Raw genomic sequence first — 27,281 nt, 5'->3', positions numbered from 1 at the left:
CTTACCACCTGCAGGCAAACAGGCTGACAGAGCAGCTTAAAAAGACTATGTCGGACATGCTGGACATGTACGTCGATGTCGGACATGATCCTACCATACGAGACATTCACCTATAATACAGAAGTTCAAGAGACGACCCGTTTCACACCATTCTGTCTCCTCTACAGCAGGAAGGTTCACATGATGCTCGACGCAACGCTCCCTTGCGCAACCGATGGCCAACTTTCAGCTGATGCTGAGCATTCTGCCCAAGAAGCCGAGCAGGCTCATCAGCTAGCACGAATCCACATCGCACAGCAACAAGATAAAGACTTGCGCCAGTACAGCCTCCAGCACAGACAAGTCTTCTCCAATCCCGGCATCCAGGTTTGGGTGTGGATACCTGTTACGATAGCGAGGCTTGTCCAAATGACTGAATTGTCGCTATTCCGGTCCTTATAAAGTCTTGCGGCGCGTCAGCGACATTAATTATGAGGTACTCCCGGACGAGGCACTTCCAGAGCAGAGAAGACATCGACTACCCCAACCAGTGATCGCCTATGTTTTATGTATGAAGCCGTATTTTGCATGATGACCACCCAGATTCTTCTAACCTTTCTTGCGTGCTATGTGTGCTTGTGTGCGCGCATTCTTTTTTAAAAGAGGAGGAATGCCAGGTGGCGCTCAGGCAAAAAGACGTTTACGCTGGTGCCGCTCGGATTGAAGGACGTTGAAGCTCGCCGTCTCCCCTCCTGAAGGACGTGCTGCCAAGCTATCGGGTCCCTGTCTTGTCACCAACACCATGACAATATCATCACATCACTATATGCTTGGCTAACTGTTATAGTGTTCCTATGCAACTGCTGCTGCGCAGCTGCTTCGTAAGACAAGATTTTGCTCGGGGTAGCAGCCTCTGGATTAGTGCTTTCGCATCAAAAAATATAAATGCTTTCACAACCTGAGCAGAAGGCTCCCAGCCTCTGCACAGTATTACAACTTAAAGTACCCGCGATCACTCAGCCAAAAGCAAACTGCAATCACCACCCACTAATGCATGGCCGCGGTATTCAAGGCAAATGTAACAATAGGAGAAGTACAACTTGGGCTAGCTAGCACTGATGATCCCTTTACTTCACATGGGAGATGCAGATATCAAAGAACAAGCTTGAAATAACAGCTCCTCTGTAAGGCACCGTTGCGGTTTCAGTAAAAAAAAGCAGCTTCTAACATATTCATGACAGATGAGCTCAAGCTCGTGTATTCAAATGCATGCTGTTCACTGTACAAATCAGTATCTACGGTGCTGCTATACTAATTGGCTAAAAGCGACATGCAAGGCGAGGAAGATCCAGTAAATGATTCATCAGATTGAGCGCAAGGCAATTTTTTATGTAGCCTACATACAAATTAAAACCGCAGTAGTGCACGAAGAATGAGCACCACAAACGTCAAAAAATGTACCATTAAGGTGACGCGTTAAAGCCTACAAAAAAGCAAGGCATCTTACATCACAGACAATGCTGTTCTTGTAGGAATGAAGTCCTTTATGCCGATGTTGTGAAGCCACTGCTTCCTCCGCAAGCAATCACGCTTTCCTTGCGGGACCATAAAAACGGCGAAGCCATCCTCGCGCCTCTTACTGCAATTAAATGCACAGCAGTCCGACATAACGCAAGCGCAAAGCACAGAAACCAATGCGTGCTTCGTCGCTGCAACCAGGCAAGGCAAAAAATGGTGAGAACCAAAAAGAAATTCACAAGCAAACACACAAGCTGCGCATGTTTCCATGGGCAACGGCAGGGAGACCAATTGGCGTGGAGCAAAAGCAGGCATGCAGCCAATGCCTGCAGCCTGACAGTGCCGAAACGAGGAGGAAACGAGGAGGTCGTGCAGTGGTGGAGATGTTCTAAGAGTGGCAGTACTTTCAAATTATCAAGAGACTTTAGAGCAGAATGCAGTGCTGCCCCATCTAATGAAGAAAAGCAGTTATGCTGAAATGAATATGAATCATGCTTGATTGAAGTTCATAGTTCTTCAGCGCAACGGCACGTTTTTGGCCAAGGCAATAACACCCCCGCAGGCTAAAGTAAAACCTGCAGTGATGCCCTACGTGCACAAACTATCTCATGGCCTCAAAAAGGTGGCAAACCGGCACAATGTGCCGTTGGTCTTTTCAGCCCCTCGGAAGCTAGGCCAGTTGGCCCGACGCATCACAGGTGATGACAAGAAACCTGGGTGTAAAAAGAGGCACGGGAACCGCTTTGCGGAATGCGCCACAGGCGTTGTGTACGAAATTCCCTTGACGTGTGGCAAGTCCTACATAGGGCAAACGGGGCGCTGCGTCAATGACCGTCTCAGGGAACACGAAAGAGATTTAAGGAATAGGGAAGGTGCTAACCTTGTTGAGCACTGCGCAACTTGCAAAGATTGCACACCGATGTTTTCGGCAGTGAAGATTCTAAGCAGAAGCAAATTAAAAACAACCCGTGAAACGATAGAGGCATACTATATTAAAAAAGCTGGGTCAGAGTGTGTCAGCGATACCTCAGTCATTCTGTATAATACAGAAAAGGCGTTCCTGTCAAAGTTTCTGCGATAAAGATATGATGAGATTGTTTTTCCTATTTTTTCCTTTTTTGGTTCTTTTACGGTGTGTGCCGGCGCTGGTCTGAGAGTATTTAAGCTGTGTGTGTGACTCTGAATAAACAGTTGTAAGTCAGCGCTGTGTTCGTCCTTGTTCGTCCTTCTTCTTTTCTGTCTTCTGTCTTCTTTTCCTTGGCCAAAAACGTGCCGTTGCGCTGAAGAACTATGAACTTCAATCAACAATACCAACTAGCCCAAGAACTAACTCTACTGAATCATGCTTGCTTTTATTATACTAAAATCACTAAATAAAAACGTTATTTGTTTTTCTACTATATTCTTTAACATTAATGGTCCTTATAACCTAACAGTAAGTATGTCGTGTTAGAAAAAAAAACTGTCACTGTGATGGTCAAGTCAAGCTGACACCCCACTCGCTCACTCACTGAGCACTCTCCGCTGGGATGAGCAGCCGAGCATGCAGCGCCGTAAACCCATTGGTCCATACTAGCTGCTAGCATGATTCTTTCTCGTGCATATGCTGGGCACGCCACTAAAACATGACCTACAGTCTCAAGCACGCCACATGTACGGGTTAGTAAAGTGCAAACCAGGCCAAGATAAAGGTAGCATCCCAACACTTGCGATTTTTTTCGTAAGTGATGAATTTCGATGCCCTTCTTACTGATGCACTTGTAAAAGAAAGTATCCATTACACACACCTAAATTCTTTTCGCTACAACAAATGGAGAAATGAAAGCATTCTAGCAGTAAACTTCATCTTTTTTTTCCTCGACATGAGAAGCTGCAAGCTAGAAATGCTAATATGGCTGCTTTCACATTGATGGAATTTCGACAGGCCATGGTGCATTCTCTTATCCCTAGTTTTCATAGCCGGCAATGAAGCACAAGTCTTGTGCAGACGCTGTGACCCATCGCGACGTTCACGAAGACCATAGTCACAGCACGCCAAATGCACGAATGTTACTCTGGCAAGTGATGTGCGAATTGCGCGAAGTAGATGGTTTATAACCTTCAGTTTAATTACTGCACAGTTTTCAGAGTGCACATGGGCTTTGCGGTGGCAAGGAACTGTTTACCAAAGTTTCAAAGTGCGCGAAAAAGTAGTGGCTATGGCAGGAGCAAGTTTACTCCCTTGAGGTACATAGGGACACGTGTCCCAGCCAATATCTTTTTTCATTTATTACCAATTGGCTTATTTGCTGTTTTCTTGTTGTTTTGGAGGCTATATTAGATGAAAAATATTACTGTACTGATTTTTCCATTGCTCCTTTCCTCGTGTACCTGAAAGGGTCAAGAACCATTGGTTATCACCGCTCTGCTTTGCCTGCCCTCAATCATTCTCTGCAATTCAGCCCGAGGTGCTCAGTGAGACAAGGTCCATTAAAACTTTTATCCCCAACTCTTTCCAACCTTGTTCGCTGACTATCCCTGTAACAACAGTGTGAATAGTAATCCAGAGATCATGTCTCCCTGCATAACATCCTTGATGATTGGCATTTTATCACTTTCTCTATGGAAGACTATGGAGGTTGTACAGTTGCTATACATATTTTCCAGTACTTTTACACATTCCTCTTCTATACTGATCACATAATGCCTGCATGAATGCCGAGAATTCAATTGAGTGAAATGCTTTCTCCTAATCCACAAAGGTTATGTATGGAGATTAATTATATTTTATGCCTATCCCTTTCACCTGATTGATGACGTGGATATGGCCTATGGTTGAGTAGGCGTTCCAAAAGCCAGTCCAGTACTTTGGTTGACTGAAGACTGGGGTTGACCCAAGTTGATTAGCGATTACCTTAAGGTATTTCACCTTGCAGGCCGTGGACATGACACATCAGTAAATTACCTTTGATACAGACACCTGATACCCTTCAAAATTGTATTTTCGATTCAGATACTCGATCCTGTATTGCAGATACTTAATTACATCGCTGAAATCACCAGTATCAATAAAGCTAGTAATATGATTAGCTAAGTTAAGAAATTTCTCCATGATTTCTAGAATCATCTGTGTATTTGATACAGCACAGTGTTTCTGAAATGGTTTCGACAAATCCAGCCGCAAAAATTTTTTTGATGATGATGAATTTTTATGGCACAAGGGCATCTGTGACTAAAGGATGCAATGGCACAAAGTTTTTCTTCAACTCAAGGTGGGGTCAAGACCCATTTCTCAAGCACTTCACCCTAAACAAGTCGAGCACTGTACCAGGCCTGTGTATGACGGTGCGTTCGTGTCGTTGACATGGGCAGTGCGACCGGCTTGTTATCACTTGTGGGCTATATAAGCAACACGTTCAAATAAACCCAATTTCTTCTTGTTCTGGCCATCATGCCCTTGTCACGTTCTTCCCGGCTCGGATACAGGGTGCCAGAAGTGGCTACGACGGTCTAGCTACACGAATGATGTATGGACCATGGAACGGCTGGTTACTCCGGAACCACTGCGTCTGGTGAGGAACGTCTCGGCATCATGGAAACGTTTGAAGCAAAAATTTGAGCTCTTCCTGCAAGCGTGGGAAGTCAAGGACCAACCGAGAAGTGAGGCTTCAAAAGCTGCGCTCTTGCTGAGCATCATCGGTGACGAGGCACTCGATGTGTTCAACAATTTCAAGCCGGGCGAGAGCAAGGATAACTGCAACACCTTAATAATGAAGTTCAAAGCCTACTGTACTGAGCAACAACTGTGGATGAGCAACAAAGTGCATATGCGGTACCTTTCTCGCACAAGGAACCAAGCAGAAGGAGAGCCCTTCAAAAAATTTCTACTTGACCTAAAGAAGCAGGCCTCGTAATGTAATTTTGGGACTTTGCAAGACTTAACAGTAAGGAACCAGACCGTGTTTGGTACACACAGCCCTAGATTGCGTTAAGGGATGCTTTGTGAGAAGGGGCTGACGTTGGAAAAAGCGAAAGAAATGTGCAAAATTGCAGTCAGTGGAAAGAGGTATGGCGTAAAGAAGACTGCTTTGTGAACGTTGCTTCAAGATGCACAGACTCGCAGAAAGAAGAGCCCAAGGTCGACGGAGAACAGTTGCAGTGCAGAAGGTGTAGTCGTAAGCACAAACTGAAGCAATGCCCAGTATTCAGTAAAAAATGATGTGTATGTGAAGGGTTTCACCACTTTGCTATAAGCTGTAGGAAGTCAAAAGAAGTGCCCGAAGTCGACAAACTTCAGGAGAACGACTTTGACGTCCTAGATGTAGGCATTAAAAGTGCAAGCGTGAAGGCGTGGTCCTTAAAGGCTGAAGTCAACGGTCAGGATATTGCCTTCAAAATAGACACAGGATCACAAGCGAGCCTCTTACCACTTTCAGTTCATAGTGCTTACTGCTTTCAGTTTATCGCAAACTGCAATCAGCTGGAGAACTAACCCTGATGAGCACAGTGCTGGGGGCATATAACGGCAGCATCATACATGCTTTGGTACCGTATCAGACACTGTGCGCGTGGAAAATGCCCAGACTACATTTAAACTTTTCATTATGAAAAATTGTCGCCAGCCTATACTGGGACTGGAAGCCAGTGAAGCTTTGGGACTGTTTCAGTGTACCGTTAACGTTGTAAACATGTCTCCCACATATGGTCCTCTCAAGGATTTCAGGCATGTCCTCGAGGGAATAGGTTGCCTGAAGCAGCCATATCACATGGTCCTGGAACAGTACTGGTCGTGCAGCCAGCCCGGCGTGTTTCATTGGTGCTGGAAGATGCTCTCAACAAGGAACTCGAAAGAATGGCACGAGTTTGTTTTGGTCCCAGGCACATCAACCAGCATGCTAAGGGGCAGCATTTTCTCCTCCCAAGACGCAAAGGCTTGGAAGCTAAGCTGGCAGGCGTGAAGTACTTCAGCTGCCTCGGGGTACAACCACATACCATTAGATGAAGAAACGTCAAAGACGTACTTTCTCGTCACCTTTTTGGAGATACCATTTTTCGCAGTTACCGTTTGGAACATCGTCTGCATTGGAAGCGTTTCAACAAACAATGACTGCAGTTCTTTAAGCCTGTTTCTCAAAAACCTACCAAAGTTAAGAGCAGGGCAGTGGCTCTTTTAGATAAACTCAACCTACAGAAGCTATCAAAACAGGTGCTGGGATGTGATTTGAACGTTCTGAGCATCTTCTTCACAGCAAAGACGCATAAAGATCTGTGCCCATTCAGGGGTATTGTTACAGAAAGAGGAAGCTGGCAGGCCCAAGTCAGCAAGTTCCTTAAAACACATTTGGGACAACTAAAGCCTGAGGATCCTTTCAAGATAGCTGGGTCTGACACCTTGGTTGCAGCATTGACTTCTGGTGTTCCAAGCGCCAACTGTGCGTTGTCCGTCGACGTGCAAGAGTTGTTTTACTCGATTCCGCACGATGAACTTTTCAGTGCAGTAAGAGAACTGATTGACGTTGCCGGCGAGGTTGGATTCTAGAATACCTGTGGTGTGTTGCCTGATTCTTTTATGGAGCTGCTCGGTTTTTATCTTGATTCTACTTTTGTTTCCTTTGGCGAGAAATTGTATGTGCAGAAAAAAAGAATTTGTATAGGTTCCAGTGTCGCGCCAGTGCTATGTGAAATCTTTCTTGCGCGTCTAGGTCGAGTGCTCGAGCTCAAGCTAACCCAACCTTTCATAGCAAAGATCATCAGATATGTAGACGACTTTTTAATTATTTTGAAACTTTCTTCTCATGACTCCTTGACAGAAGTAGCTAGCAAGATCTTAAGTGTATTCTCAAACTGTTCACAATTTCTCAAATTCACTCTAGAACTTCCACAAAACGGATCCATTCAGTTCCTGGATTTAAAGTTATCTATTAACAGAATTGATCATGTGTGCTGGGCCTTCCAACCTAGGTCAAAGAAAGCATTGCTGCCTTTTGATTCCTCCCACTCCAAGGTGGTAAAGCGGGGTATTACCTCCTCCTGTTTTAGATCCGCAGTTTTAAAATCATGCACTCATATGTTGAAGTCCAGTTTTTCCCTTCAAGTAGAGCGGCTGGAAAAGGCAGGGTACCCGAGTTTTTTGTTAACCACGGTGGCTGAAACTGTGCCAATAAGCTCCGTAAAAAGAAAAAAGGAGTTGCTTCCCAAGAACCAGCCGGCCAGAAAAAGTGGAAGTCATTCCCTACCTGCACAGGGTTTCACATAATCTCAAAAAGATTTCAGGCAAATATGGCATCGACATTGTATTTTCGGCACCCTGTAAGCTCTCTAGATTATGCAATCTAGTGGGAAAGGGGGAATGCGGCAAGAAACATTTGGAAGAAAATAAGCATGTGCAACAGGGGTAATCTACAAGATCCCCCTCAGTTGTGGGCGTTTTTATATTGGACAAACCGGTAGGTGCTTAAATGATCGCTTGAGAGAACATGCGCGTTCCTTGGGGGAGGCGGGGGGTTCGAATCTGCCTGTTCATTTCCGCAAGTGTCGGGGTTGTTGGCCTCAGTTCAGCCAGACCCAGATTGTTGGAAGAAGGAAGGGGCAGCTTGAGAGAGAGATTATGGAGGCCATTGCCATCTTGCGCTCGCAACCGGATGAATGCATTAGTTCGCCTTCGGTTTCCATCCTCCAAAAAGAACTGGGTTTCCTTGACAGGTAACAGGTTGGGCTGCTTCCTTTTGAGGTTCTTTTCTTCCTTTGTCTGTGGTTTTCATGCTTCCACATGCGGTCGACGGTTTTTTAACACTTCTGATTTCTGTAGATTGTGACTCGCATATCTTTCATGTGCATTGTTGTCAGTTAGGTCTTGTTATCTGTTGCTTTTCATTCCCTCTTTTTTTTTTCTTGATTGTAGGATCACACGCGCCTCTGTCCTTATAAAGCCATGAAGTTTCAAATAAAATTTTAGTTGCAAGTACCGCCCTGTGTCGTCTTCTTTCTCTGTCCCGTGTCCGCTGCGGTGTCTAGCTCCTTCATGTTCCATGAAAGGCTTCATTGGCGAGTAATGCTGTGCCAACAATATTTCCCGGTTGCCCGCTGCACCTATTGAAATCACTGAAAACAAGAAAGCGGCCCGCGGAAACACAAGCTTTGCCTTCATCGAGAAAACGAGTTGCATCATCAGTTGACGGTAACCAGGCAGAGCCCTTATGCAGTAAAGACAGTGATGGCACTCAAGGAAGCCCGTGCCAAACATCCACGAATGCATTCGACAACGACATGGATGTGACGGAAGGCCAAACTTCTGAAGTAATGCCTCAGCCTGTTGGTTCATACTCATCACTGGAAACTACATGCACCACTTTTGCAAGCTTATTCGCCGACCTGCCACGGCCATTTCTTCCATCGAGTTCTTGGGAGTACCATCTGCTTGACGAGGGAGAAGGACGAAGCGTCGTTTTCTCCCAGCTGGAGCGCACCCAAACACCTGTCAGAGTTTTACTATCAGATGCATTCCTGACAACATGAACCCCTGCACCTTCTTTGGTAACCACTAAAATTGTTGAAATTCAGGTGGCGAAAATTCCCATGATGGGCAGGCCAGTTTCTATGCCAGACCTGGGATATGAAGGAAGTTTATGAACTGTAGATGATGTCAAAGCTTTCTTAGAGCATGTGGACAACACAGAACTCAGCGCTGGTGGACCTAATGTTTTGAGTACCCGCATGATCAAACAAAGTGTGCATACCTTGATATTAATCAGAAGTGGCACCATAGAGGATGCTCTATGGTTGTTTACTCAAACTATTCAGCATGTCACAAATGTGCAGGTCTTTCAAACGTCCTGCGGATGCACCAGGAAAGAACAGAAGAAAGAAAGCGCAGGCTTGAGCCTGCTGCTATGCGTCTCTTGATTTCATACCAAAGCAAGGACTAAGTTGCAACCTTACGTCGAGCAAGTTATGCTCTGAAGAGAGCTAAAAATCGTGCCATCAACCGAGTGAAGAAACTTGCGGAAGCTCGCCTCAACATGCAAAAAATGTCAGAAGAAGAACTGGAGGACAAGCTCTCCACAACTAACATTCCTAGTGCTCAGTTGACGGTATAGAAAGAGTGCGTAGCAGCTAAGCTAGCTAACAAGAAAAGCAGCCACTACACGAAGGAGTGGCTTCTAATGTGTTTGCTGCTGCATATACGCAGCCAATCTGCATATTGCTTTCTCCGAGACAACTCCCTCTTCCCTGCGTAACAACAGTGCGCAAGCACTTAAGCATGGTAAGATTCAAGTGTGATTCTGACACGCACTGAAGAAAAAGATGGCCAGTAAGGATAACTTGCAGCGCCATGGGATTCTTGTTTTTGACGAAATATGCGTTAGAGAAGAAATATGAGTACATTCAAAGTCTATGACATACAATGGCTTCGTCAATTATGGCGATTCATCAGAGGCTCACAACGACCTTGCAGACCATGGACTTGTATTTACATTTCGCTCATTTGATGACAAGTATTCTCAGCCAGTTGCAGTGTTTGCAAGTAAAGGCCCGACAAAAGGAGCCGTACTTTCACAGCTCGTCTTAAAAGCGATATTTTTGCTTGAAGAAGCGGGGGCCATAGTTGACGCAGTCGTCTGCGATGGCGCTAGTACAAATCGTTCAATGTGGAAAGAGCTCGGTGTAAGCGGAGCACTGAGGAGTACTAAGAACTACTTCACGCATCCTGTTGATGAAAACCGTAATGTGTATGTGTTTTTGGATGCGCCCATCTCATGAAATGAGTTCGGAACTGTTTGCACGCACAAAGAGTGTTGTGGGTCAACGGGGATCGCGTTCAATGGGCACATTTTGATAGGCTGTTTGTAGAAGATTCTAAGCAGCCAGGAAACTTGCGTGTCTGCCCTAAATTAACTCTTTCCCACAACAATCCTTCAACGACGCCCTGAATCGAACTTATTCAAAGGAGGGCGTCACCGTTGGAAGCAAAGATTTAAGAGTCCTCGCTTCATCGCTGTATTGGCTAAATAACTGGGAAAAAGAAGTAGTATCAGGAAAAATATCTCGAGCAAGTTTCCTCACCGATCAAACCACTGAAGGTCTTTGCGTGACTATTTTTTCCGCATTGGAACTATCAAGGCACCTGTTGAAAGAATGCAGTTTCAAATACACCTTAACCGGAAAATTTAACCAAGACGTGCTCGAATGCTTCTTCGTTGTTATTCGGCAAGCTGGAAGTCAAAATGACCATCCGTGTATGCCTAAATTTCTGCAACTATACAATATGCTATCAGTCTATAGTGTGATTAAGCCCCCAATATTCAGGAATTGTCAAGTTAACAATGTGGAATCTGAGCACGGTGTACTTGTGCTAACGTTGAATGACTTGAAACTTGCTTTTGATGACATTGCCAAGTCTGAAGGACAAGCTCAGCTGCTGAAAAAGAAGCTAGATGGCCTGGTTGCTGATGAGGATGAGGTTGACGATGTGTTCGACAAGTTGCATCGACAAGTTGCACCGGCAGCTATCGACTATAATTTATTATTTAGTTGGCTTTATATGCCGCTAGTATTTGAAGAGTACAACGTGTACGAAGTGCCGTGAAGGATTATTGGAAGAAAGGACCCTTCATCAACAGCCGGAAAGTAGCCTTGTTCTGTGTAAAACTAGAGGAGGCCTCGTGCATCCTAAGCGAAGTCGGTTTCACTTGCTCCATGCCACTGTTATAGAATTTCAGAAGCATGTGGCTCTGAGAAATGCATATGAATTGGCGCTGGACAATATGCTTGACAACTGCAAGTTTCAATTCTCCTGTTCCGACCATAAAGAGGAAGTTATGGCAGCCGTGCTACAATTATGCAGCCATGAGAATGAGGCAATTTTGCAAACGCCAGAAAGCTGATGCAAAAAATAAGACACAGGAGCTGCGTAAGCTGTCCAAGCCTCAGTAGGTGAAAATTTGGCTTCTGTTTTGCTGCTTAAATGGCAGGAGTCATGAATACCTTGGTGTGCGTGAAACGTGTGCTGGTGTCCCTTTTTATTTAGGCATCAAAAATTTTTGTTCTAAAATTTGTATTCACCATCAGCTATGTGTACATGTCAAATAAATGGCAAGCCGCACAGCACCTTCGTGGCTTTACTGCTTATGTTTTTTTAGGTGACCCGAATTTATGTGGTTAAATGCGTGGCCTTTTAAAAACCAGGCGAAGGAAATTGTTTTCTACCACCTTATCGTGTACCTGCAAGCCTCTGCAGTGTACCTGTAGATGCAATGCTTGTTCTTGCGTTATGGACGGTTTTGCCTTCCTGTCTGGCTAAGGCAGGTGCACTATAGTACCATGTCCACTGCTATTTAACGCATATTGCTACGACAGCATAGGCTGCAGTAAATAATGCCAAGAGAGATTGCGTTTGACTCGTGTCATATGCTCCTATTGGAAGCGATGAGCGTGAACGCTGCAAGGTGCAGGGCATGCCGAAACTCGCGGGGCATAAGCATTATTCACTGCAAACAATTTTCAGCCTTACCCAACATTCGCGTCTATTGCAAATTGAGCGCTATATATGCGCGCTATTATCAATTTTTTTCACGTCTGTATCCGCTTTCATTCAGCGTCTACGTTAGCTTGTTCTTCCACCATGCCAGCAAGCACAGGGCAAGCCTTTGCCAAGGCTTTCTCAAGGCGACATGGTAAAGCTGCGAGGACCTACAACGTGGTCCCGAAAGGCAAGGATAGTAAGTACGCCTGCTCCAAGGTCACACCAGCTGAGGATGGGCGAGTTCTGCGGCACAACCGGCAACATCTCGGACAGACGTGAGAGCCGTATGCTGAGGCGAGCAGCGATGACGGTAACAACACAAGAGGCCCGAGTAGGCCAATCGACAACACCCGGTTACCCGCCTCGAATTCCTTGACTAGGTCAACATTGCCCGCCTCGGAATTAAAACAAAGGACTGTCAGGGAACCACAGGACACGGCCAGTACAAAGGGAAGCTCGCTGCCGGATGCCTTGCAGCCGCCAGCTGTATGGAAATCGTCTCGGAACACGAGGCCCCTGCAACGCCTTCGTTGTGATGAGGCCTTCAATCAAATCGCTTAGTTCATTCCACTTATTGCAGCTGCTTTTGTTTGTTCCTGCAAAAAGATGTATCAGGCTCGTGTATGATTGTGCAATATGCCACTGAATGAGCTTTGTGACAAGACTTATCACTTGTGGGCTACATAAGCAACACGTTGCAAGAAACCCGCGTTCTTCTTGCCCTGGCCCTTACGGTGTAGTCATGTTCTTCCCGACTTGGATACAAGCACCAGGCAAGGGAAAGCTTGCACCCATTGTATCGCCAGTGGGTACCCGGCGGCAATGAGGATTAAACCTTGCACCTCCCGCATGCTAGGCGGAGCATGGATTTCTTTAAGCTCCATTGTTGACTCAGCTGGTTTCGTTAGAAATTTAGCAATGAACAGAAGCTACGGTGATGTTAAAATGATCATTTCCATAAGTATCGTAAAGACCCGCATATAATAAGCACCTCATATAATAAGAGGTGCAATTAGGGGACAGCAAGAACAGAAAAAAAAAAGTTTTCACCCATGTATAATGCGAGTAGGGAAGAGGAGTCAGCTCGAAGACGTTCTGGAAGTCACGGAATCCGAACACCCTCCGATTATTTCTGTACGCTGGTGCGCCGGATACAACGCGTGTAGCACGAGCAGAAGGCATGTACTGTACAGAGGTGTGCGCTCGTGCCCACTCGTGTCCTGTGCCGCGCGTATGCGCAGACCAGTTCCGGCATACGTGCTGGCGCACACTTCGGAAGTGTCCGTCGGAGCTTTAGTGATCGTCATCGCCGGGTGTGCTTTTTTCCAAGAGGCCCTTGTCAGAGATATCTTTCCATAGAAACACGTCTTCGGTAATGTCGAGCGCGTTAGATATCCCGCATTTCCTGAAATAACAATGGAAAGCTCCTCGGGAATGCTGGCCAAAGCATCCACGGTCTGAATGCACAGCGTGGCTGGAATGGCCAGTGTCTGACGGCAGTAACTGCAGCCCTACATCATACAGACCATCTATGAAGCAGTGCTTGACGTGGTGCCAACGCTTTCGGCAGCTACGATTACTATCCTTTTAAAAGCAGCCGAGTGCTGCTTTCGCAGTCCCGGTGCCATGTGAACTGTGATTGTTCTGGGCGTCGCTATGTCAGGTAAGCGTAATCAAATGGCGTCGAAATCGGAATTACCGACCAACGCCACCGCTTGGAAGGAGTTTGGTTTTGACAGCTGTGTGGTGCGGACGCATGTTTCGGTGCTCTTCAGATTACGTCTGGTGACCGGGACTGGATGGACTGACGACTACAAGAGCGACATGAGTGCTTCAAAAAGATGAGTTCTTTCCTTTAATATTGTGACGAAGAAAACGAAGATGGCAGTGGCACAGGATGGAGCGCTCGCACTAGGCCAGCGGCCATTAAATCATCTCGTTGCCATCAGTCAGCCCGTCTCATTCTTCAGCTGGCTGTCACGTAACATTTAGTGGCGGTGCAGCGTTCATCCCCATCCTGGTACTGGAGCTTCAGCGCATGTGTCAGAGTTGGTCATCAGCGTGCAACGGACATTGTTAGTGAAGAGAAAGTGAATGAAGTGCCTCGGAGGTGCGTGTGTTCTGGGCTTGGGTGCTCTGTGCGGGCCGTGTGCTCTCGACCTGCGTGCTGTGCCCGGGAGATCCTTGCGTCGTTCCCGCCATGGAGCACGTAACATCTTTTGTGGAGGTGCTGATTTTATGCTGAGCACACCACGCAGGTTCGTAGTGGTCGTCAGGTCGTCATGACTACACCCGGCAACTCAAGGAGCCCCACTACCGCTCCTTTTGTGATCATGGCTCCTTCTCGCGACCCCGGCACCTTTTCTGGCACTGATGGCACAAATGTAGAACACTGGCTTAGCCTCTACGAATACGTCAGCGCCTATAACATGTAGGACCCTATGTTAATGCTCGCCAATGTCATATTTTACCTCAATGGCATGGCACGAGTGTGGTACGAAACCAACGAGGACGACCTAACAAGCTTGGACATCTGAATGGCATGAATGGCACAGGTTGATAGCACCAAGGGCCTAATCACCAGCCATCTAAAAACCTTAGCTCTTTCCTGGTCAGTGTAAGTGATGGCATGCTTACACACCCCTCTCCTGCAGGAGCAATCTTAGCGGCCTCGATTATCTCTCTAACACACTGATCTTTGTGTGCTAATGGTTAGATAAGTTTGCAAAAAGTGGGACTGCTGCTCGACACAAATATCAGTGTGTTAGAGAGAGATAATCGAGGCTCGTGCAGGAGAGGGGTGTGTAAGCATACCATCACTTACAATAACCAGGAAAGGGCTAAGGTTTTTAGATAGCTGGTGATTAGGACCTTGCTGCTATCACCCTGTGCCATTCATGCTGGTGGTTGCCCTGTTTTTGTTTTGTTTTTTCACTTTCTTTCCCTTTCATGCTGGCGCTTCGTATTTGCACATATGTGTGGCATCTTCAGCAGAATAAGCAGTTGGAAGTCAGTGCTCTTTCCACTCTGTCTCGGCCGTCGTCCCTACCTTAATGTTATTCAAGCTGCCATGTAAACTCCACTTTGCGTCATCACAATGACCAGCTGCTGCAAAGTCCTGCACATGCTGCTCCTCCTGTCAGTGGAACCACTGATGAAGCTGATGCCAGTGAGTTCCTGGCTTTTCCTGCAAGACAAGCACCTCCCAGCCACAAAAGTCCAAGAGTGCTCCGGCACCCGGGACAAGATGCTACCCCACATGAGATTGGCATCCACTGGATAGATTTCAAGCCGGACTCTAATTTGGGCAGTGTGCAACTAAGAGGGGAGGAAGTGTTGTGTCTGTGCGCCCCACTGATAAGGCGAGATACACATGTGCCGCGAACAGCTAAAAGCCAAGCGTTGCTAGGCTAGCCACCACTGTTTCGTCCGAGCCATCAACCGATAAGTATCGGATAATAAATGTTGTTCTGGGAACTTGTCTGCGCCTTGTCACAGCCGCCAGACATGCAACAAATAGAATGGCAGTTTGCTAAGAGGAGTATTACGTTTCAATTCAGCGACACTTACTTGGCAGGAATAGGCCGAGTGGATGAGTCTTGCTGTGTGGTTTTGTGTTGCTTCTAGTAAGTTAGAACGTTTACTTTGATAGGGGTCCCAAACAGCACCTGGGTAGTCCAGTTTCAGACAAACGAATGTTAAATAAGCTAATAACTTCAGTGATGGATGTGGTGGGCGGAAGGTTCACTGAATGTAACCAAGGTGATTAGCTTCAGTGCTCACAACAATGCAGGCAGCCCATGAACGCTGCAGTCCTTGCTACCTGTCCTAACCTGCGCAACAGGACCATGGATTTCACCATTCTGTCAATGAATAGGCTCAAAAATGGATGCCGGAATTGCTAAGTGCATGCATGTAACCTCGTCAGTTTCAACAATGCTCATCTTTCGCAGCACAGATGGCATCTCAGGCCATGCACTGCTTCAATCCTCTTATCCAATGCGAGGGCCACAGGAGTCGAGCCCTCTCCTCTTGCTTTTCATTTTCTCCCATTATGCCTCAACAACCATGAGGAAACCGGCGAACAGCCCGAAAAAAAGCCATAACAGCTTACAGAAATGCACAAAGCAAAGTGAAAATTTAACATGGCTGCTCCCACACCACAAGATCAGTGCCAGAAACCCGCTGTTCATTTCGAAAAAGCAAACTTTTGGACTTGGCAGCTTTCATAAAACTGATTAAAAACACGCATTAGCATATTTCCCCTTACGAAAGCTGGCGGCTCGTCATATATGAAAGCATGAACAAATCCGTCGGAGTTTGAAAAATTTGTTGGCAGGTGTAGAGCTGCAGTCACGTTGGTTTTGGTAAGATAACAGCTGATGACAAATATGGTTCCCCTACCAATATTTACGCACATAATCTGAGCCCTTTTTTTCTTAAAATTAAGGCTTTAAAAAGGAGGTGTGCAAATTACGTGGAGATTTCAGAAATACACCCTAAAAAACTCTACAAAGGTCTTAACGCAGAATGTGTACGATATACTACTGAGTATAAGTCGACCCTGCAACTCGCACCACTCGCTGGCTAAAAAAATGATGAATTCAAATATAAGTCGACGCATAACCCCTGCCCCAGACCTACGCTACGTAGTTCCCTGCGTAGCGGCTCGTGTGAAGCTCAAAGCAATAAACACAGAGGATACAATCACAAAGCCAGTGGTCAGAGACAAATTAAGATACAATGTGATTAAACGGCACCCTCCCATGCGGCCCGGCTGAGTAGCCCGAACAGAATAGCCAACAGTCCGGTAGCTTCGTATTCCGGTGCAACATCCACTTCTGAGGTTACCAGAAGTTTTCTCTCACAGTCGTTCGTAAGAGAAAGTGACCATTGGTGTAAGCGAGCCGGATAAATCGCGCACAATTGACTTTTTCTTACTAGGAGCAATTTACATATGAATTACAGGCTTTTTTTCCGACACCCCTCATTCAACTTTTGCAGCCGCATGCAGCGGCATGGACCCACCCAAGCCTGCCCTGTGCACACCCACGTGCATGTTAGTGTGCTTGCGCAGCAGGGAACACAAAATAAGTGAGTCGAAGTTTTAAGAAAAAAAAATCCTGGTAAAAAGTTGTGGGTGCACAAATTACGCAGTAAATACAGTATATTGCATGCAGCATGTTCTTTGGCGTTTTTGGACAAAATGATTTCAAACAATGTGAAAGCCATTTTTGAGATATAAAATTTTAGAGACTATAGTATCGTCGAGAGAAGCATGAAGGGCACTACCGGAAAGGCATACCATATTCTAGGATATAAGATGGCGATAGTTGCGCACGTCTTGGGGAGCCCTCTTATCAGCTGATTTTCTTCCCTTAGCGTTTGTGCGTGAGCGACGGTGTGCCCTGCTTTCTTTTCCGCTTTTTATGTATCGCGACCCGTTTGGCCAGCGCTCACTACGTATCACAGAAGGATGGCCAGCGCGTGCTACACAGAACGCTGAGACTTTTGCCTTGGCTGGATGCTGCTGTTGCCGCTAACCACCACAGTGAAGAACAACAAATTAAAACTGGTCACTGGCAAGGCTGATGGATGGTGCCACAGGACCTATGCTCTAGGGTTCACATACATCACTAACAATGACAACTCATGCAATGTTGTCGCCTCACTCAAGTGCCAGCAGGCCTGCATGTACGCCTCTCGGGCTGCAAGGCAAAACCTAGGCTCCTTCGTGCTGCGTGTTGGCTTTCACCACCATGGGACCATGAAAACGCTGTTGTTGATGCATGCACTGCTTTGGCGATGAAGTTTTGCCTCCGTCTTCTCCCTTCGCGCTGGCACTAAGGCCACTCATGGCACCTCGACAACGGGAGCTAAAAGCATTTCCTACTTATAGTGTGTCCACACAATCGAAAGGGTCAGATGAAATTCAAGAGTCTCCCAATCATTTTGGTACAGTTGGCAGGTACGCATTGTTGAAGGCTCTGGTGTATGTGACAAGAGGCAATGAATACCATTTTTGAGAAAACTGGATCACTACCCTCTCACAGTCCTCGGTGGTTCTCCACATAGTTACTGAGCTCTTTGACTGTACTGAAACACACAAGCACCACCTCGAAAGCTATGTGGAATTGCGCGGAGCCTCTTCGGATCCGGCTAGTGTCGTGAGCAGTTACACCAGCACGCTCTCGTCCCCTTCCGTGGCAGGCGCACAGGAAGATCCCGTCATCTGCTGCTGGACTTCTGGTTCCAGGCAGCGAAGCAAGTGCAGCAAACACGCACTCTCGTCATCTCCCCTGCAAAATTCCTGAGAATGGCTTTGCCCCAAGGATGCGGCATATGCAGGAAGCCCCAGCCACCATTCTCAGCATGTGCTAACGTTCACGGCCAATACCACACAAATGGTAAGTCGAAGCCCTTCTTAAGCAGCATTTTACTTGCGAGGAAGGCCTCGATGCTTAGTAGCTAGCTGGCCCGCTCTGTGTGGGTATCATTTTCAAGCGTAACATATAGCATCTGAGTGAACATATTTCGTCGTCCATCCCTTTGTTCCCTCGAGCAAGAACTCCTCCACGTGGAAAGAAGTGGGAGTGTGGGGTGGAAGGCTGGACCTCATATTTCCACAAGTGCAAAAATAATCTTGAAAAATTAACCCCACTGCATAAAACGTCCCTTATAAATGCCATTTGCAGGTACCGTGATCAAGGAGAAGACTGGCACTATAATCTGCAGTGGAAAAACATGGGCCCTGCACACTCCATAGTCTTTGCAAGCAACTAGTGAGATGGAACATGGAGACTCTGCACTATAACTCCAGGAGTGTCTGCCCAGTAACGTTTTGAAATGACACCTGGGCTGCGAATTAATTTCGACCACCTGGGGACTAGCAGCTGAACACTGCAGTCCCCAAGTAGGGAGACGTCACACTCACCGTCAGTGAGCCGGAAGCGGACACCAGCAATCTTGTGGCCAGTCAGGCAGCCCTTCTCGCACATGGCCCGGAACCCCTGCACCACCAACAACAAGGACCAGGTTTTTGATTTTAAAGTGTTACTATACTTGATTCAAAATAAAAAAGGAAGATGCCAACCAAAGGATTGTGTCAAAACAAGATGTTTCGGCTTCCATACGGAAGCCTCGTTCACTAAAATTTATTCTAGAACAGCGACGCTTAAATATGCTTCAATAATCGTCCCAGAACACTTGCGTAGGTTGGCGGGAGATTGCCGATGTTACGATTAAGTCTTTTTTCGGTAGTCTGAATCACCAAGGACTCGAGATACTGGTGTAAAAGCTAGTTCTTTTCTTTGGCGATGATAGAAGCCCTTTCCCAGCAGATATCATGACCTGCCGATACGGCGTGCTCCGCAAGTGCGTTGGAAGTGACTTCCTTGTTCTTGAAGTCCAACATATGTTCTTTCAGACGCTTTTCAAAATTACCGCTCTCGCCAATGTAAACACAGTCGCACTTAACGCAGGGAATTCTGTACACAACACCCGGAAATTTTTCTTTCTTTAGTTTGTCCTTGACACTCTCGTCTAACTTAGACGTAGGGTCTTTCTTGAGAGCGACATAAGTGCTCTTCTCCTGCAGAAGATACAGCATCTTTTTGCCGTAGTCTGTCCTGTTCAACATATGACAGTGGCATTGCCCTTGTCGGCGGGAAGGATAACAATACCCCGGTTCCTGCACAGGCTGTTGACAGCACTGCGTTCCTCAGCAAGCATGTGGATGGGCTGTCGGCTTGGAAGTTTAGCAAGAATGCTCACTGCCCATGTCCGTGCCTCATCATGGCAACTGTGGTCAACTTTGCCAGTTGCACGTTCGACAGCACATATTTTTATTTTGTCCGGTGCAGGTCCCGCGTTGAAGTTTAGTCCAAGCTCAAGCACGGCTAGCTCGGGTTGAGTGGGCTTGTAGGTAGAAAGATTGTATACGGTCAAATGGGTGCCGCCAGAGAAATTAGCAGGGTTGACTTCCTTGTGGCAGGGCATTAGTCTCATGAGCTTGTTCCTGTGGGCCACCTCTCGTTGGCAGGACTGAAGGCTGGCTTTGTAGTTGGCATGCAGGTGAATGCTCGCGAACTCGTTCGGGCATATGTACTCAAGGCTGCGATGAGCAAAGAGTTGATTTTGAAGGTACCTGGTGGTGTCTCTGCAGTCTAAAATCCTGGCCTGTAGTAGTTGCCGTTCTGCTCTTGCTATGATACTGCGTCCAAATGCGGAGTCGACGGGTCGCAGCAAGCGGAGTGATCTGGGAATCAAATTCTTTGCTTTGCAGGAGAGGTTGAAAGCCAAATGATCCTTGAACGAAGATAACCGGACGACCATGGAAACATACTGGCAGACTTGAGTTATAACTGATTGGCCATACCTGACCAGACGAGATTTCATCAGACCTTAGATTTCATTCTGTTACTATACTTGTTTATGACATTTTTTTGTGGGAGTAGATGGGGCGGAAAGAAATGTGTTGCACATACCGCTTTTTTCTTAGTCTCTCAAGTTATGAACAAGAAAAATAAAGCTTGGTTTACTGTCAATGCTTTGCCACAAAGAGGATATCCCTATTCCACAAGTCCAATCCGAATGCAAATGTCAGGGCAGGAGAAGAGAGGATGATTTGTAGCTGAAAAAAGATGACCGAGAGAAACAGGTGGCCTTCAGACAACAGATATGAAGATTCAATACAAATTTTCAAGGAAATCAAAACGTGGCTAACAAATGATGTCACTGATCCGGAAGTTTTAGCTGATTTACCGGATTTTAACATTTTTCGCAAGGACCGCAAGGGCTCACGAGGAGGAGGTGTTATTGCCACTAATCAGCTGTTGCCTTGTTCTGTTATTAACATCGAAATGGAGCTTGAAATACTATAGGTAATCTGCCGTTCTAAAGCCCAAATCGTCATACTAGGTGTCTGCTACAGACCCCCCTCCAATAGTCCAATCTTTTCTTCACAGTTAAACAATAGTCTAAATCAAGTAACTGGAAAATATCCCAACGCACACATTCTTCATTTTGGCGATTTTAATTACCCATCCATTGACTGGCTGAACTTAACATCAACAGGCAACACCGAAATAACGAACTTTGTCGACATATGTTTAAATTTCATTCTCACCCAGTTAGTAATTGAACCCACACGCGTCACACATAAATCTTCGAACATCTTGGACCTTATTCTAACTAATTACCCAGAAAGTTTATCATCGCTTACTTACCTCCGCAAAATTAGTGACCACAAAGTTTAACAGGCTACTTTCACAGTCATCTCGGAATCGCATTTGGCGAGATGACCAGTGGCATTGAATGTGCAAATATTTTTAACCCTTTGAAGGTTTTTGCCATATATGTACGGCGGCGCTTTTCTGTCCCGCAAGGACTTTGCCGTACGGGTACGGTTTCGATTTTCCGTTTGAAATTTTGCGCCAAAAGGACGATGCGTGCTCACTGGGAGGTGCTGCCACCTCTTAGGACTTACAAGTGTTTGAATTTTGTGCTGCCTTCTTACGGAGATAAGCAGAACTGATTTCTAGCTTTAGCGCGGCACAGACTGCGGCAACGCCCCTTTTGTAGTTTTGGTTTCGCCGTGTGATCGCAACGGAGTCGCGCGAAATTTGAGTTTTCTTTTTGTCAGCACTATCTTGCTGAGGCTGCGGAAGTTGATTTCTATCTTTATTGGTGCTGCTCTTAGCTTGCTTATCACCGTTGCTCGCGAGATATTCTCGCTCTCTGCGGCAACGCGCCTCCCCGGTTTCGGAATCGCCGTGAAATCGCAACGGAGCCGCGCGAAACATCTTTTCTCTTTGTGAGCACTCTCTTGCAGAGGCGGCGGAAGTTGATTTCTATCTTTATTGGTGCTGCTCTTAGCTTGTTTATCACCGTCGCTCGCGAGATATTCTCGCTCTCCTTCTTTACCGAGTTTCGGTCGAGTTCTTCAGATGCACGGCATAGCGGCGATATGGCCGGACGCACTGCCCGTTCTCTTGACACCGACAGCGATGACTCTTCCGATCCTGATTTTGCTCCACTCACCGAGTCGGAATCAGAAGACAGTTTTTCATCGGAAGAGGACAGCTCATCTTCGGATGACGAACTGCATTCAACAAGTTCGACCTCCGACCTCAGCGCAGCCGCAACATCTCGAAAGCGGGCAAGACGCGACGACACCCAGTGGGACACAGGTGATTTTTCGCCATCTCTTTTCACCTTTGACGACTCGCAATCAGGGCAGGTTGCGGCCTCTCTGCTCCCGCCAGAAGCAAGTGAATTGGATTACTTCCAATTGTTTTTCGATGAAGAACTTGTGTCGCTCATCGTCACCGAAACAAACAAGTATGGGAATGATAAAGCAGGCGCATGTCACTCCGGCGCATCGCGGCTCAGAGCCTGGGCTGTCGTGGACCTCCCGGAGCTTTACTGCTTTTTGGCAATAGTACTGCTTATGGGCCTCGTGCGGAAGAACACCCGGCGGGACTATTGGTCGACAGACCCGATGCTGGTGACCCCTTTTTTTCGGGAGATTTTTTCTGTGAACCGTTTTGCTCTTCTGCTGCGCGTCCTGCACTTCAGTTCAATAACGGAGCAATCCGATCGCCTAAGGGCCATCAGACCGGTCATGGAGGCCATTCAGGAAAAATTTGACCGATTTTTTCTTCCGTACCAAGATTTATGCATTGATGAATCTCTGATGCCTTGGAGAGGCCGCCTTTCATTCCGGCAGTACATACCATCCAAAAGACACCGGTTCGGAGTGAAGATGTTCATGATGTGTGATGTGAAAACCGGGTATGTACTTAGATTTCTAGTTTATACCGGAGCTACAGTTAGCCTGGCCAAAAGAAAGGAGCTTGGTTATGCGGGCGCTGTTGTTGCTGACCTTCTGGCGGACTTCCTTGGAAAAGGACACTCTCTTTTTGTGGACAATTGGTACACAAGCCCAGTGCTCTTTGAATTTCTGCACAGCAACAACACAAATGCATGCGGAACTGTGCGTATCAATAGGAAGGGCCTACCCTCTTTCAAAAAGAAGTTGAAGAAGGGTGAAACTCAAAGCTTTCACACAAACACTCTGCTTGCCTTGAAATGGTGCGACAAGCGCGAAGTCACTATGTTGACAACGATGCATGGACCGGAGATGCAGGAGTCTGATAAGGTGGACAGAGCGACCGGAGAAAAAAAGAAAAAGCCTGCATGTGTACTTGAATACACGAAAAAAATGGGACTCGTCGACAGCGTCGACATGCAGCTAAGCTTCAGTGAAAGCATCAGGAAAACTCTGAAGTGGAACAAGAAGTTCTTTTTTCACCTGCTCGACATGACACTGCTGAACGCATTTATTCTCTACCGCGAGAGAACTGGCACCCCGGTAAAGCTGGCTGTGTTCAGAAAGAAAGTCGCTACCCAAATATTGGAAAAATACCAAACCGAAATCCAACGACCAAGGCGCGGAAGACGAACGACGGACAACCCGCTGCGACTGACAGCGCGCCACTTCCCAGAGAGGGTGCCTCAGACCTCTGCCCAAGGCAGCCGCACGCAGAGAAGATGCCATGTGTGTGCCAACACAACTCGCCGGACCAAGAGGAGAGCAGACACGCGTTTTATGTGTGCAGTCTGTGATAAGGCGCTGTGCGTGGAGCCGTGCTTTAAGGAGTACCACACTTTGAAATTCTATTGAACATTTTCCAGTTGTGAGTGATGCTGACACCAAAGTACTGTTCCAAATTTTTTTTTACTATTTATTCCCGATTTTATACATTTTGTACATTCAAGATCCGCAATAAACTAATTTGACCACTTGGGAAAGTTTTCTTCAAAATAATTTGACCCTCAAAGGGTTAACGCCGCTTTCTCATCCATCTTCACACACGAACTGATATGCCGCCTTCTACCGCAACTGCCTACCTGAGTTTGCATATGCCTTCAATCCTGTTTTCTGTGCACGTCATCACATGTATTATTGGAAATACCAAGATGTCATCTTCTGCGTGTGCTGATGATATCACTCCTAAGTTCCTAAAAAATACTCGTCATGCTTCCCTAGTGTATCTATCAAAATTGTTTGCACAATAACTTTCCACAGGCAGCTTACCCAGCTTACCCAAGGTAGAGAAGGTTGTTCCGGTCTTCAAATCAGGCAACAAAGAATCACCTGTTAATTACCGCCCCATCTTTAACAAATGTGCCATGCAAACTCATGGAACATGTCATTTATTCTCACATAATGAACTTTCTTGACTCCTAATTTTTTTTCATCCTGCTCAACACTGCTTCCGTAAGAACCTATCCTGCGATACACAATTGGCTATTTTCATCACTAACCTTCAAACTGACGCAATATTCCTGGACTTCGCGAAAAAATTTGACAAAGTACCTCACAAACGCTTGCTACTAAAACTTTCCTGGTGAAACCTTCATCCTAACATATTACAGTGGATAAGCGAATTCCTGGCTAACCGCACCCAGCTGTGTTTACGTTAATAATCAAGTCTCTAGTTCTCTTCCTGTAACATCAGGTTACCGCAAGGATCAGTCATTGGCCCCCTAATATTTTAAATATACACTAATGACCTAACCACGCATGTCTTGTGTAACGTTCGTATTTTTGCCAATGACTGTGTTATCTATCGCACAGTCAATAACGTCTCTGATCAGTTCGCCCTTCAGAATGACTTAATCAGCGTACAGGACCAGCGTAAAAAATAGCTCATGGAACTAAACCCCAATAAATGTAAAATCGTGTCATTTAACCGAAAACGTAAACCTCTCCTCTTCTCGTATAAAATCTCGCACGTCACGGTAGAATTCGCTCAGACTTATAAATACCTCGGCGTAACATTGTCCAATGATTTAACCTGGAACGCGCATGTCACAAAAGTCATATCATCCGCTAACAGAAACCCCGTATTCTTAAAACGACATCTATGTTTACATTCACAGCACAAAGACGAACACAGACACGAGGGGTGACACCACAAAGCGCCGACTTCAACGTTTATTGCTGCGCGCAGCGAATACATATAGAGTACAGCGGGCATGCATAGCAACGAAAAGGAAAGTCATGTAAGACTGGTAGCAGCGCCAAACCGCAAGAGAACACATCATCATAGGTACAAGAAAGAAAACATAAAGCTAAAACCTAAAAGGCAGGACGCAAACAAGAACAATAACTAGAGTATAGAACTTCCCAAGACACCACGCTCCTTACCACTTAACAACACCGATGGGGCGATGACACAGTAATCTCCTTTTTCTGCGATCTCACCAGCCTCAGCTATCCCCCTGGCTGTTTTGCTGACATACTTATGAATGATTGTTCTTCCCAAAAAGGAACCACGTACCTTACACTGTTGGCAATCACGGCAGTGTATGCCTAGATGACGGGATGCCCCGATGATGCTATTGCTGTGTTCCATGAGCCTCTCGTTGAGACATCTGCCTGTTTGGCCAATGTAGGCTCGGCCACAGGGCAAAGGTATAGAGTAGACTACGTCTTTCGTGCACTCTACAAATGGTTGCCTGTGCCTAACAGTGCAGGAATCGCTCCCAGTAATGGCGGAATTCACCTTCTTGCACAGTTTTGATAGGTCCTCTGGCACGAAAACACCACACGCACACTTGCTCTTTTCCCTATTTTCTTGAGCTGGTGGGCAACGGTGTGTATGTAAAGTAGTACTGCCACATTTTTTCTCCAATCTGTGTCAGCCCCCCCCTTGTCTGGTACTACTTCTCTGCTTTCTTTGAGCATGTACTCGGCAACCGATAACAAAAGTGTACATGGGTAGCCAGAGACGCTCGACCGGGTCACTTGAGCGGCAGGAGTTTATTGTGGCTACTCGGCAAAATAATGAAGGCACGATCTCCAACCCTTAACTGCCGCTTCTTGCTGTTCCTGTCATAGTAACTCTACTGAGACTGTTGGGCACGCAACAAATTTTGATGTGCCGCTCTCACAGTTTGCTCGAGACGTTCCCTTAGATCGAGAACGTAACCATACGTCGTCTTCGTGTCTTCCTCCAGCTCTTCCCTTGTCCAGAGCTCTCTGAGGACTGCGAGCGGTCCTCGCACATGTCGTCCAAATATCAACTCAAATGGAGAAAACCCCAGACTCGCCTATGGCACCTCTGCATGCAAACAGAAGCGGAGTGATATAATGATCCCACGTTTTGGGCTGCTCCTGACTCAGCTTCCGCAGCATCTGCTTGAGTATGCCATTAAATTTCTCCACCATCCCATTGCACATTGGATGGTAAGGGGTCGTGTTGAGATGTTTCACCATCGAAAGAGCTCTCTCATCAATTTGGAAGTGAAACAGGAGCCCTGGTCACAAAGAATCGCTCTCGGAAAACGTGATCGTGAAAACCTCTCCACCAAGCCTTCTGCCACGGGCGCTGAATCGATCTTTGGAAGAGCTACGGTGTCGGGATACCGCGTGGCAAAATCGACGAGAGTGAGAATATATCTATTCCCTTCCACCGATGTTTGCGGGCACGTCCTTTGGAATGAGTCGCATGACCTGACATACCTCTTAATCTCCTCCTGCACTCTTGGCCAGTAAAATTCTTCCAGAACTCGATCTGTAGTCTTCTTAATGCCCTGATGCGGGCTATCGTGGGCAAGGCTAAATACCTGCGATCTACAAGACTTTGGAAGTACTACCTGTCGAACCTCTTTGCCAGAGGCGAGATGATAGAGGCGATACAGCAACCCCTTTTCGACAGAATACGAGTGCGAAGTGCCGTGCTTGCCATGGAACACCTTTCCTACTTTCACCCAATACGCCTTCAATGACTCGTTGCTTTGCTGTGTTTCTAGCATTTCCTTGGTGAACCTCATGGGACCAACGCTTAAAGCAATACTTTCCCTCCTTCGTCCAGAAACTTCCTTTCCAGCCAACACCACTTTTGGGCCCTCGCCCTCACCAATTTCACTGGCAACCTCGTCATTGACTACACCAGGACATAATTTAGCAACGCCCTCCGATTTTTCCCAATTAATATCTGGATTTGACGGCTCACGGGCCTCTGGTAAATTTCCAATTATGACATCGTAGAAAGGTGTCTCCATGCACTTTACCAGGGCCGTGCCAGTGAAATAAATGGAAGCGATGTAGACTTCTGCATCAGGAACTTCCAGACTACTGCCATCAACAAGGAACACCGTAGATCTCGAGCCGGTGAGAGCTGTGTCGGGAACTAGGGCTCTCCACACCACCACTGTATTGCTCCTCGTGTCCCGTAAAACACGTACGGGTAGGCCTCGAAGCTCTCTTTCC

General features: G+C 46.5%; 1 protein-coding gene across 1 annotated transcript in view; it reads right to left on the bottom strand.

The window, feature by feature from the left end:
• The window catches only part of mEFG1 (mitochondrial translation elongation factor G 1), a gene marked incomplete in the record, with an annotated part of 231,007 nt that overhangs the window by 38,704 nt on the left and 165,022 nt on the right, over window positions 1-27,281 (bottom strand). Inside the window, 1 exon segment of the mRNA XM_077657109.1 lies at window positions 18,933-19,008. Coding sequence (XP_077513235.1) covers window positions 18,933-19,008 — 76 coding nt within the window.

This window comes from Amblyomma americanum, chromosome 3 (assembly GCF_052857255.1).
Source record: "Amblyomma americanum isolate KBUSLIRL-KWMA chromosome 3, ASM5285725v1, whole genome shotgun sequence".
NCBI classification, from domain to species: Eukaryota; Metazoa; Arthropoda; class Arachnida; order Ixodida; family Ixodidae; genus Amblyomma; species Amblyomma americanum.
The sequence above is the reverse complement of the archived record's forward strand: the minus strand, read 5'-3'. Positions and strand labels throughout refer to the sequence as shown.